The sequence below is a fragment of the Solanum verrucosum genome, unplaced genomic scaffold (assembly GCF_900185275.1).
Source record: "Solanum verrucosum unplaced genomic scaffold, falcon-dt-bn FXZP01000069.1, whole genome shotgun sequence".
NCBI classification, from domain to species: domain Eukaryota; kingdom Viridiplantae; phylum Streptophyta; class Magnoliopsida; order Solanales; family Solanaceae; genus Solanum; species Solanum verrucosum.
In genome coordinates, this window is record NW_026020102.1 from 504,254 (window position 1) to 518,479 (window position 14,226).

At 32.4% G+C, this 14,226-nt stretch overlaps 1 protein-coding gene across 1 annotated transcript; it reads right to left on the reverse strand.

Moving 5' to 3' along the window:
• Positions 1-6,709: 6,709 nt before the first annotated feature.
• LOC125825080 (coatomer subunit alpha-1-like) lies at positions 6,710-13,839 on the reverse strand. Its single transcript, XM_049504425.1, has 3 exons — positions 13,478-13,839; positions 10,447-10,941; positions 6,710-9,877 (listed from the first exon to the last, which is right to left on the reverse strand). The coding sequence occupies exons 1-3, from the start codon at positions 13,683-13,685 to the stop codon at positions 6,921-6,923; spliced, it is 3,660 nt and encodes a 1,219-aa protein (XP_049360382.1). The 5' UTR covers positions 13,686-13,839; the 3' UTR covers positions 6,710-6,920.
• Between the last annotated feature and the right edge of the window lie 387 nt (positions 13,840-14,226).

Genomic DNA, 14,226 nt, shown 5'->3' on the forward strand with positions numbered 1-14,226 from the left:
GACAAGTAATAGTGGACGGAGGGAGTATAAAACATTTTCATCTCACCTTGTTTTAAGTGTTATCTGTTTTTTTTTGTAGTGCCCAAATTTCAAATTATAAATCTTTGCTTATAGAACCTGAAAAAAGACAAAATATATGTTACTCCCTCCGTCCACAATTGTTTGTCAGGGTAAGGTCATGCACATCCCTCAAGGAAAATTTAATACAAGGTGTAATTTGACTAATATAACCCTACTATATCAAGAATACCAAAAGTCCACATAACTTTTCAGTTGAACTACACAATCATTAAGGGTAAAATTAGAAAAAAGTGACTAATTATTTCTTGATTGTTTAAATTGACAATTAATCTTGGACATCTATTTTTAGTATACCTGCCAAACAATTGTGGACGGAGGGAGTAGCAAATATTTGTGAAATCTATACAAATAATTACATAAAAGTATGTGCAAATGGTGGATAAAGAATTATAAAAGAGTCACATAAAGGGTACTCCCTCTTTCCCTAATTACTTGTCAACATTTTCTTTTTTAGTTGTCCCTAATTACTTGTCCATTTTGACAAATCAAGAAAGGACAATTTTCTTTTACCTATTATACCCTCAATTAATTACTTTAAAAAAGGTAGAACTTCTTGAAAATATTAAGTTTTTAATTTATCCACTTCATAATTAATAGGGATAAAATGATAAACTCACTATGTCAATTATTCATTTCTTAATAGGTATATCAATTTAAAAGTGGACAAATAATTATGGACAAAGAAAACCCTATAGGAGGAAAAATATATGTTTAATGAGTAAGTAAAATGAAACTTAAAAGAAGGAATATGAGGGAAATAATGAAAAAAATAAAATAAAATGAAACATTTTAGCAAAGAAGGAAGTTTTTTATGGATTTGGAAGAGTAATAAATGTGTAATTAAGAGGTAGGAGATTTAATTAGAATTTGACCTTTAATTAAAACGTTTCAGCATGATGTTTTTAAATGACAGTTACGAAACGGTACTAAAATTTCTCTTTCACATTTAATATAGATTTAAAGTTTAAGCTTTTTTAAATAATAATGCAAAGAAAAAATTCAAAAAATTGAGAAAACAGATAAATCCATTTCGGTATGCCACCGCAACAGGCTTATATTTCTCCTATATTATATATATATATATATATATATATAGATATAAAGGAGATGAATAAAGTGCCACATGTTAGCACCACAAATTTTTAATTTCTTAAATAATTTAAATTTGAATTAGTTAGTTATTTTCAATTTAATAAACGTATTCTTTCTTTAAAATTAGAAATAACTGTTTTCTATTCTTTTTATTTTAATAATAATTAACTGATTGTATATGTGGCTAATATTTATGTTTTTTTTAGATTCTTAGTCTTATCGTAATCAGAATATCTATTTAATTATTTTTAAAAGCTGTATTTATTTCAAAAGAAATAATCAATATTTTTTATTTTTTTAAAACGGAAAATGGTCATATTTGTCCTTATACTCTTAGAAAAGGGTCATTTTGCTCTTGTAGACTTAGAAAAGGATCATATTTATCTTTCGTCATATTTTTTTGATATATTTGCTCTTACCATCCAACTTTGGGCACATATTTACTCGTGTACAGTTAAATGTCATGTCACCATTTTTATTAGTCTACGTGGCGCCTACATGCCTCCATGTATATATATTTTTATTATAATTAAAAAATTACTTTCTATTTAGTATTATATCTGATACATTTAGGGCCTGTTTGGAAGGACACCCTGGTAATTGGATTTGGTGTAATTGGTGTAATTACATTGTCTTGTCCTGTTTGAAAAGATAGGTAATTACTTGGTCAGCAGGTAATTGGTGTAATTGGCAGGGGGTAATTACACTCTACAATTCACAGGCAGAGGCTGTAAATTGTTGGTAATTACATGGTGTAATTACCACCTGATTACTTTTTAATTTCTTTTTTTTATTTCTATTTTTTTTTACTTCTATTATTTTAAGTTCTTTTTTTATTTTTATTATTCTAAAAATTTGCAAAAGTTTATTTTATATTTTATATTATTATATTTCATTTTCTTCTTGTTCTCAACCTTACTTTACGTGATTCTATGTAATTTTCTTGTATTATCTATTTCTTTATGCCATGCTTATTTTCTCATTAGCATAATTTTATTAGTATTCTAATTTTTAAATTAAAATAAAATTTATTATTAAGTAAGGTTATAGACTTACGTTTTCTTTATTAAGAAAAAATAAAAATAAATCATATTTATTGCTATGTTGAAATTTGTTATAAGTTAAATTTTTTGTTTTGAATTTATAACCTATGTTATATTTTCAATTTCATTTGTTTTAGTAATATTGAATTTACATTGCACGTGATTTTTAATTAGACTTGATAAATTATATTTTTGTCAAACATTTAATAATTTATGACATTTTATTTATATATTATTCTTTTTATCAAACATGCATTTCACGATGTTCGTAGAAACTTCATACTTTTAGTTGTTACGATCAATTCAATTGAAATATATTAATTTGAAAAAATATAAATCAATTATTTTTTCATAATATTAGTTACAGAAAATATGTTTATTAATTAATATATTTTCAAAAAAGAATATATATCTTAAATATTTAATTTAATGTCATTTATAAAATTTCTTATTTGTCTAGTATAAATTTAAAATAATTAATTTTTATTTTTAAAATTTATTATAATTTTATAATTGCAATTGTGTATCCAAACAGAACATATGTAATTACAATGTGACATCCAAACATGACATGTGTAATTACAATGTAGCAACCAAACAGATCAGTGTAATTATGTAATTACTAGGCTGGTAATTACTACCCTAATAATTACACCAATTCCAATTACCAAGTGACTTTCCAAACAGACCCTTAGTAAAATCTGACCCAACCAATGTGGAGACCCATTATCCCTAATTTTGATACTCATTAGCTCTAATTTCTATACCCGTCATCTCCCATCACATTTTTTACCGTGTCTTGATCGAAAGAAAAGATCCAACAATAGATAAAATTTTAATCCTTAAATCATCTCTTTACCCTTTTTATCGTATTTGTTATCAACTTCTACCCGACCAATAACAACTGCTTCGTTTCTCTCTTTCTCTGCAGAAGCCGAAAAATCCATTTGCTTAAAGCTATTTGTCAGCTAGCTTCTGCTCTTTTGCAAATTGATATGTTCAAGAGGAAAAGAGCATTCACATCGTTTTTTTATTACTTAGATTACAAGTTTTCTGTTTATGTAATATGCACATGGTGCTATATGCTATATGAATCTGTGTGATGTTGTTGATATTCAATAACAACAAGCTAGCAGAATAACTGGATTTGTTTCGTATATTCAGGCACAAGTATAGTTGAGGTTGAAAGGTAAGTAAAATCTGTTTTGATAGTTGTTGTTGGTGATCGGTTTTCTGAGGATAAAAGCCTTACCTATTATTGGATCTTCTCTCTCAATCAGGACATGTATGACATAAATATCTAATGTGATGCGAGAATCGAGATGATGGGTATAGAAATCAGGGCTAATGGTAATAAAATTACGGTTAATGGGTCTCCGCATTGGTTGGGTCGAATTTTACTAAATGAGTCAGATATAATACTAAATAGAAAGTAGTAATTTTTTTAAGATTTACATGAAATCACGTAGACACCATGTAGACTAATAAAAATGGTGACATGACACTTAATTGTACAAGGATAAATATGTGTCCATAGTTGGAAGGTAAGGGCAAATATATCAAAAAATAATGATGGAGGGTAAATATGATCTTTTTCTAAGAGTACAAGGACAAATATGACATTTTTCCGTTTAAAAAAAAAACTATCGATAATAAGGAGAAGGATGATAATGAAGATTGTTATTAAGGATATAATTTTACAAATGTGTAGTACTGCATAGTAAAAATGCACCCAGAAAATGAAATTAACAATATTTATTATTAAATTAAAACATAATTTTTTTCATTATATTAATTTCTTAACAATATTTATTATTAAATTAAAACATAATTTTTTCATTATATTAATTTCTTAAAAGAATAGAACCCCCCCCCCCCCCCCAAACCCACAATCAATATCCCACTATCTTATTTTAGTATTTATATAATACAATTAAATTTTAAATAATCATGAAATAAGTAAATAGAAAATTTATTATAATTCAAAATCTCATAACAGTTTCCGTTTTAAAAGAAAGTTACACACATTCTTAAATGTTTTGATTCTATATTTTTAAAACTATATTTCCACAAAATATGCCTATGAGATAAAATCACATTTTTAAATTTATTTGTTTATATCTACTTATACTTTAAATTATTATTAATTCTTTTCAATTTTGTATGTAAAAAAATTACTACCAAATAATAAACAAAAAATTGATACTATATCAAAAAGACAGAACTCACACAATAAACTATTAAAAATTTGGAACAGGTAGAAATATAAAATTTGGGATCTTTGAAAAAAATCTGAAAAAATAAATACAAATAACTATAATCTAAATAAATGGAAATTTCCCCAATAATAAAGGAACTGATTTTTAATAGTTCATATTATTGATAACCTGCAATTATTTTGAAATAGTTTACAAAAAAAAACTCAAATCAATTTATTTGAAACAAAAAAGAAAAAATATCCTTAATCGTGTTTTGATTGTTTTTTTTTTCATATTTATTAATTATCTTTAAAAAAAAAGAAAAAAGAAAGAGATGACTGAGAAATGACTTAATTATCATTTGTATATTAGTATTAAATTAATATTTTGATGTAGAAATATGCTGCTACAATAATTTTTTTCTATGAGGAAAAACTCGTGAGGATGAATGAAAATCTTTGAGAGAAAAGAGAAATAATAATTGGGACCATAATAATTTACATATAGAGGAGTTAACAGTGGCGGAGCCAGAAAATTTGTTAAGGGTGTTCAAATTCAAAGAGTAAATTTTTTTTTTGTAGCTAATGGGTGTACAAAATATATATTTTTTATTACTAATGAGTGGATGCACCTAGACTTGAAATTAAATTACATATCATTTAACTAAATCATATGAACATTTATAATTATAAAACAATTATTAATGGTATAAATCAGAACTAACCGGGAAAAGTCAACAAAAACAGTTTTAACTACTACTCTCTCATTCGTCTTTACTTGTTTGTTTGACTTGACACTCTTAAGAAACAATAAATAGAAAGATAATTTTACTATATTATTCAATTTAATTATTAATTATTTAAATATGGAGAAGTGAATAGTATTTAATAATAAGAATAGAATAAACACAATATAATAAATTATCTCTTAATTTTTTAAATCAAACAAATAACATTGAATAACTATCTTTATTAACTAGATAAGTAAAGATAGACAGAAAAGCAATTTAATTATATAAGAAATATTAAATTTGGAATGTGTATCATTTTTAATATTGATTTCGTTGTAAAAAAAGTATTTAATGATGTTGAATAAAGAACAGTTATAAACTTATAACATGTGATTTCTATTTATTTCCCATCTTTTTTCTTTAAACTTAAAAAATGTTGTTATAAGAATCGAACAACAGACGTTGGACACTGAACTGAACACACTTATCGCTGGACCATCAGCCTCCACTGTGCTTTAGTGTGTGCATTTATTTATATAACGAAATAACACAAAATATACTGCCTATACATACAATCTAATTTTCCGATGAGTCCGCCCCTGGGAGTTAAAGCTTATTTGATTGGGATTATAACTTTTCGATTATAAGTCAAAAATAAGTTAGAAATTTTAACTTATAATTTTTTATTTATTATTATCTTTTAGATTAAACAATAAGTATTTAGAAGCACTTTTTTATTATACTATTACAAAAATGATTAAAAACTGTGTTTACTTTTAAAAACTTAAAATAAATCAATTTACTTATGGTCTAAGAAATTAAAAAAATCCTTAAAAAATTGTAGCTGATTCTCAAGTTATCATAAATGCATGAATAAATATTGCTATCAAAATTAATGTAAAAACTAAATAATACTAAAATTATTATTATTAAATTTAGACAATGAACTAAGATTATTTATTGATGTGTTTTCATAAGGGGTCTGTTATAACATGTCAAGGTACTAAATGCTGACATTCTCTAATATAAACTTTAAAATCTCATTTATAATAGGTTGAGCTTTAAAATTGTCAATAAATCAATGTATACAATTATATTATCAACTGATCGCACAATGTGCGGGTACGTATACTAGTACTAAATTATACCATACATAATACATGAACTATTTCTCCTAATACTACCTACCAAACAGCCCCCCCCCCCTCCCCCCAACGATATTATTAGGGTAAAAACACCCAGAGGCAAGCTTGTACCAAAAGGGATTAACCTCTTAAAAGTGTTTTCAAAAGAGGTCAGTTCCATTTCTGTTGTCCTAGAACACTATGATTGGTGCTTCAAAAATGTTGAACAACAAATGGTTCAGTCTGTCAACAAACTTTCAAATTCATTAATATACTTTTCAAGCCAAATTAAGAGTCACAAAAAGTAACCCAGATCTTCAACGCTAAGGACACCTGGAGTACTAATATAACGACCTAGACAGCAATCAGCATTCAGGTCTTGAGGGGTTTGGACTTTATATTATACCTAGCATACCTGGTCACCACACTTGAAAAAATTGGTTGAACTCAAAATCTTACATGTTTTATTACAAAAAAAAAAATTAGATAACCAAGGCAAAAGGTCGGTCTGTAAAAACTGATTACAAAATTATAGAAACAAAAATATAAACCGCAGATACAATCCCATAAAAAGCATGTTCATAATTACCCATGCCTAGAACTAGAATCATCTGAATGACATGGCCGAATACAACTGCATGAGAAGCTGAAATCACCTGATTTGTGATGCCGAGCAAAGCAAACCAGAGGCATCGGCTCCAACAACTGCAAGATCACAAACAGTACAAAGCTCCCCTTGCTGAGACAGTACAAAATGAGTACCACAGTAAGGACAAGTGACATCCTTCTGACCCCGGTATATCGGGACATATGTTGCCCCACAGACTGTAAAAGGATTTCTGAAATCATAATTCAACTGTGTAACATCTCGCATATTTTTCTCAGCTGCCTGCAGAACCTGGCGGGCTGTTCTGGCTTGGCTTTCATTGGTGGGATTGGTCTCCAACAGTCTCCTAGCAAAGTTGGCTGCTGAGCTAAGATTTCCAGCCTTGTAGCAGATAGACATAGCATTCTGTAATGCAAGTCTCAAGTGAGGAAGCTGCAGATTACAGTGAGTGAAATAAGCTGCCAGTTCCTGCTGGCGAATAGGATTATCTTTCAATTCCTTCCTCTTAAGCTCCATCTGCAAACCCAAAACATACTCTTTCACTATGACAATCAATTCCTTGACTTCATCCACTTCTCGTCTCGACTCAACCACAATCAGAGGAATGGTGTGAAGGATGCTCAGGAATAGTCTAAGTGCATCAGAAAATTTTCCACCAGTAGTCGCCTTATAAGAAGCTTTAAGTTTTTCCTCCAACTGAGCAAAACTGAATATAAGAGCAGGTGGACCTCGAACATTAGGACTAGCTGACTCACTCCAACCTCTCTCAATTGCCACGGAGATGACCGGCGCCGAGGAGAAGGCAAGCAGATGAGTGTGGCTTCCCACATGAAGATCAATAAACAATGATTTTAAAGGAGAGAAGTTCCTAATTCCTAGTTGTCTGCTCAACAACCGCATAGCAGTATCAAAATTTCCAGCAGCTGCATGTTCAGCAGCTAGAGATGATTTTTGGACCCAAATCTGGCTGACAGGCATGCCAGGTGTTGGAGTGACAAACACAGAAGAGCGAGCATTGGAAGTAGTCTTAGGTGTGTCTGTATCAGGAGGCAGATCCAGATCCTCAAGATCCCATCCACCCTCCTCATCATCATTTCCTTCTTGTCCTTCCTCGTCACCAAGCACCATACTGATGTCCCCATTCTGTAGATTTTCCACCTCACCGATGTCCAATGACTCACCCCAGTCTGCATCCGCAGCCTCTTCATATTCCTCTTGTCCTCCCCTGCCTGCAATATCCAGACCACCTTCAAATATCCCTTTCGTTACCATCAGCAAAGGCCAGTCTCCACCACCCAAGATGGGAGTTGGGGGAAGCAACATTGAAGCTTTCTTCCCCTTTGGCAATGATGGAACATTATCCCCCAGTTCCTCTGCAAGACGCTCAGCAGTATCACTGAGCCCGTGGACTGTAGCTGTGATGTATGCAAGGGGCAGATGACCAGCATTTTCCAAAATTTTAACACGCTCGCGGACATTACCGAGGTACAAGGCATCATGGAACTGACCCATTACTTCATTTTTTACCTCAGCAATTTTCATCATTTTAGATAACTTCTCCACGTTTCCAGTTATTAGATATAGGAAAGAGAGCCTCTCAAAATTCTTTGTCTTTTGGTAGGCATATTCAACAATACCTGCATTGCCCTGCCGAAGGGCTTCCACGCCAAGCCTATACCAATGATCTTTTTCATCAATCTTCTTAGCAGATTCAAGAGCTATCTCAATATTCCCACTTTCAAGTGCTAAGTTGAAACGAGTGCGCTCATCCTTCACAAAATGAAGAGCAACTTCTGGAAAACCCTTCTGCTGCAAATATGAAATCATGGCCTGACCACAGAGCTCTGAGTTTCTTATCATACTCATAACTTGGTCATATCTCTTTCTAAGCAGACACAACTTGAAAACATATTCAGTTGAATCAATAATAATAGGACGGTTTTTGCCATCTCTATCCAAGCAAAAGATAGTGTTCCCATATATTTTTGTAATATAGACAGGAACATCTAGGGTTTTGACGATTCCACAATCCCCGTTGGGAAGACAGTACTTAATGTGGGTAAGTGTGGTATATATGAATACCCCATTGTCATCCCAGGCACCACTTTTGACACGAATTGTCTCATGAAAGGTGCAACGGTGCACAAGCTTCTTATCAGCTATAATTATGGAGTGCTTGCTAATCAAAGCGACACTTTCCATATCAGGTGACCAAACAACATACCTGATGAAAGAAGTCTGGAGATCTCCAAGAATAATTCTCTGCTGGAGATCAAAAATGACAACTCTATCCTCTGCCCTACATAGTAAGTTTCCAGTGCCAGCATAAAATATTGCATCAGTTGCCATAGGAAGAAGGCTTTTCTTGACAATTTCATTCTTGAGATTTTTTACCAGGACTTGATTAGTGCTCTTCTCAAGTACCGCAAACCTGTTTCGGGCAACAAACACAGCTGATCCTCCGGTTCCTCTTTTTGCATCTTGAACAGTATCACCCCTACCATAACTATCTTTGGGTACAATGTAAAGTTCATAGGAACCACCATCTGTGTCTGAACATATCAAGACAGCATTTTCTGTTGGACTGTATGAAAGAGTTCGTGGACCTTGATTCACATTGTTTGAACCGGGCCTTCTAATTGGTATCAACTGTGTGTCCTTCTGGGTTGAATACTCATATACACGGAGAAAGCGATCCTTTACATAAAATAAAGAATCACTGCTCACAGAAAAAGCAGGCCGTTCTCTCTCTAACTTGAATACTATCATCCCACTGTCATGTCCAGCTGCTAGAAGATTCATCTCAGGATGAGAAGCAAGGATCCAAAATCTATCATGCTCCCTGCGGAAAGTCTGAAGACCAGTCCTTTTTGTTGCATCCCACACTCGAATGCTCTTATCCTCTGAATTTGAAACAATAATATCTTGCCTTGGATGGAATAACACACATGAAACATTGTTCATGTGTCCTCTCAATGTGTCCACCTCCCAAGCTTTTGTATCTAGGAACAACAAGGCACACTAGCAATCAGAAAACACTTAAAAGATAAGATTTATTCAACAAAATAAGCAGTCTTTTACCCAGCAAGATTCCACCCAATAATTTTGTTGCCTAGATAACAACAATAAGATGTCCATATTCTTTCTCAAAAAACAAAAAGATGTTCATAGTTCTACGAGCTGAAGCAGCAACTTTTATCCAGCTATTTGCTTCAAGGTGGAAAACCCATTCTGGCTTCCAAAGAAGGAAAGAAGCTGGAATATGGATGGTAATGTGAGCAAGAAGGAAGAAAGATAGAAGATTATCCCAACATGTATTTGGCGGTCAATTTGGATTGAGAGGAACGAGAGGTGCTTGAGGGGACTCAGAACAGCATTCAGAGTCTTAAAATGAATTGTTTATTCCTTTTTTATGTTTTAGATTTTTTGTAAGTCACAGAATTGATTTACAAATTGTAAGTTGTAATACTTTTGAAGGGGAACTATACTTTGGTTGTAGTATACCTCATGATATATAGAAGTAAAGTTGCCATTCTCAAAAAAAAGTACATCAGGTATTTCAGGAGCATACCATTCATCCGCCAAATTTTCACTTGGCGATCATCTGCACCAGAAACTATAAGGGGGAGTGTAGGATGAAATGATGCCCAGTTAACCCCTCTATCATGACCCTCCAAGACATACTTCACCACAGCATCCACTCCACCAAAGAAGTCAGTATTCATCTGACTCAACCGCAAGAGATCATCAGCAGGAGAAACGGTTTTCTTTCTTAGGGCACCAATATCCCAGACACGAACAGTCTGATCCAAAGAAGCAGAGACAACCAAGTCCTCTTTGGGATGAAATGAGGCACACATTACATAATGATTGTGGCCAGTCAAGACAGAAATACAAGTACGAGACTGCCAGTTCCATATCCGAATAGTCTGGTCATCACTTGCACTAACAATCCATGGATATTCGTGGTGAAATTGAACAGTTCGAATATAATCAAGATGTCCAAGCAGGGTAAACAAGCACCGATGCAGCTTATAGTTCCAAACCTTAATTTTGTAATCATCTCCTGTAGTAACAAGAATTTACATATACAAAGAAGCAGTCCATAGTCAGATTTGCATTATGCATACGGCCACATATACTCTAAGATAAGTTACTAGTAAACCAAGACAACAAAGCATTTAGTATATGGACTATAAAAAAGGTGCCTTGACATTTTCGAAATTAAGAAGCATAAAGGAACTACTCAGTAAATTTTCCAGGATCATGCAAAGTAAACAATATATGTTCCCAAAAGTATGTCAATTGGAAACCATAATTGAGGATTCCGATAATGTGCCATATAAACCTTTTCTCAAAGACAATGGACTATTAGTAATATGCCCTGACTCATTAATAAGCTCAACAATGAACAAAAATAAATAAGAAGAAACACTATTAGAGGGTGTTTGGATTGGCTTAAAAGTTGGTCAAACCTACTTTTAAGTCAGTTTTTGACACCTGGAAGTGTTTGACAAATATAAAAAATAACTTAAAATAAGTCAAAAATGACTTAAAATAAATTGAGAAGTGTTTGGCAAGGTCAAGAATGACTTAAAATAAGTCAAAAACCAAAAGTAGATCTCCCCTACTTTTTATTTTTTTGACTTAAAAGTCATTTCAGTTTGACTTTTTATTTTTGACTTAAAAGCTTTTTTTTAAGCCAATCCAAACGGGCCCTAAATTATCTACAATTCACAACACAATCAGCACATCTCTGATAAACTATTGCAAATAGAATGAAAACAGGAAAAAAAGCATAGTTGTTCTTCAAAAACTACAGGCATATAGAGAAATAAAGGGAAATCATAGCTAACAAAGTGCATCAATTACCGAGAGCCAAAAAGTTAAAAGGGGAAAAGGAGATCCTAGTCCCTAAATTATTGGTTATGCTTCCAGTATTGGTTCCTGTAGCTCAACTACCACATTTAACTTTCAATTAAGCCAAATGTGCAACTGTGTACCACTTGCACATATTAACTGGAACTATCATTCAGAAGATAAAATAGCAGAAGTAACTGCATATATTCATGGATCACACATATACTCATCCACATACATCAGCAGATCTATATTCCATCAGGCTGTGTTGCAAATAGCATTTTAGCCCCTGAAAATTTTGCTTGCCGGTTCTGGTCTATCCATTATCAACATATTAGATTAAACCTTCAATTAAACCAACTCTTCCATTTCAGAAGATAAAAACATATGTATTTCCTCAATTCACATATCAAATATACTCATCCACATACATTGGTAGATCCACACTCCATCATACATTCACACTGTGATGCAAACAGCAATTCCCGGAATTATGTTTAATTCTGGTTTTAGTCCTGGTAGTATTTAACTTAGCATATTTACCCTTCAATTGAATCAATTGATTGATTACGGTCCAATCACACATACAAACTGGAACTATCATTCAGAATATCTTTTACTTTTTATAAGGGATTCAGGAAACTTTTGACAAAGCAGAAAGATAAACTAATAAAAGCACCCTTCTCAATTAACAAATCACATACTCTTCCATATGAACCAGTAGATTCACAATCCAATCTCAATTCTCATCCACATACGCTAGCATATACAAACTCAATCATATTTTAATGCAAATAGCATTTTAGTCTTGAATTATTGTTTATTCGGACTTGAGTCGACGGTCTATAGGAAACAACCTCTCTACCTTACACAGGGTAGGGGTAAGTCTATACGCCCTACCAGTGGCGAAGACAGGAATTTCATGAAGGGTGTCCATAAATTGCACAACAAAAGGTCTTTTTAAAGAGGGAAAAAATTGTTGCTAGTGAGATTCCAACATGTATCCATTAAAAAGGTCTAAAACCACTGAGCTACAACAATCTATTATACCAAGGGTGTCCAAAATATGTTATTTAATCACTTTTGTGTATCATTTTACGTATATATACGGTATTTTTTCCCGACGAAGGGTGTCCAATTGGACACCCTGTTGGGATCACACTGGATATGTTGTTGTTGTTGTCATTCATGTATTATTCAACTTAGCACATTTCACCTTCAAAAAAACCAAATGTGCCATTACGGATCACAAATATAAGTTTGAGCTATCCTTTAGAAGAAAAACTAGCAAAAGCACTTGTTATCTTTCTAAAATCATGGATCACACACATGCTGGTCCACATACATAAGTAGATCCACACTCCATCGCACTAATGCAAATAGCCTTTTAGTTGTTGCATTAAGTTTTTGTTCCAGTTTTCACCATGCATTTGCTCAAGTTAGCTCATTTAACCTCATAAACTAGTTTTCCCATTCAGAAGCACGGATCACATACAATTACCAACATACATCAATAGATCCAGATTCCATGACATTGTGATGCAAACAACATTTTACTGGCTGAATTATCATTTTACTCTGGTTTAGCCCCTACTCAACTTAAGTATACCTGAAATTAAAACAAATGTGCAGCTAGAGTTGAATCACATTTAACTAAAACCAAAAGCAATTTGTAAATTCATGGAATGACCAGATCCACACTGTTATCATATACGAAATTAAAAAAGAGGAGAAGAAGGAACCTCCAGAAACAAATAGAGGCTGAGATTTGTGAAAATGGACACCGCGAACAGGGCCATCGTGCTCATCAAATCGATCAATGAGAGTTCCCATACGGTAATCCCATAGCTGAATAACCCCACTATGAAGACTGGCTAAGATCCATGGCCTTTGGGTGTGAAAACTCAAACCTTTCACTCTATTACTCTTGGTTTCAAACTTGGTCAGCATCTTAACAATTCCGTATCTATGCACACACAACAGAGAGAGAGAGTAGAGTGTAAAGACTTGGAATTTGATTGAAATCCGAAACCCTAAATGATTGTGAGATGGAATTGGAATCAGATCTGAGATGAAATGTGCATTTTTCCTTGAAGATCTTAGTGGGCGCAAGAGCTGCCGCTGGTGGATCTACTTGTTCATATGTAGTAATTGGAGAGGTGACAAATTGAACCCGAGTTTTAATATTAAGACCCGTTTTTTTGAAAAAAGGAAGACTCTTTTATTTGCTAATAATATTACTAGTTGTAACTTGTAAATATGTCCCCAATATAATGTCCTTGTTTCGTATGGTCATAAAAATTTCAAGTATTTTTAGAAACAATTTTTTTCGACATAGTGTTTTTTGAGCTGTGAAAAATCAATGTAGATGAGTAAATAAATTTTCCAAAAAAATTAATGTCTTCGTTTCATTTTAACTGTCGTTTTAACTCAAAGAAATTATCCCAAAATAATTATCATCACTTTATTAATTCTTCTTAATATACATGAA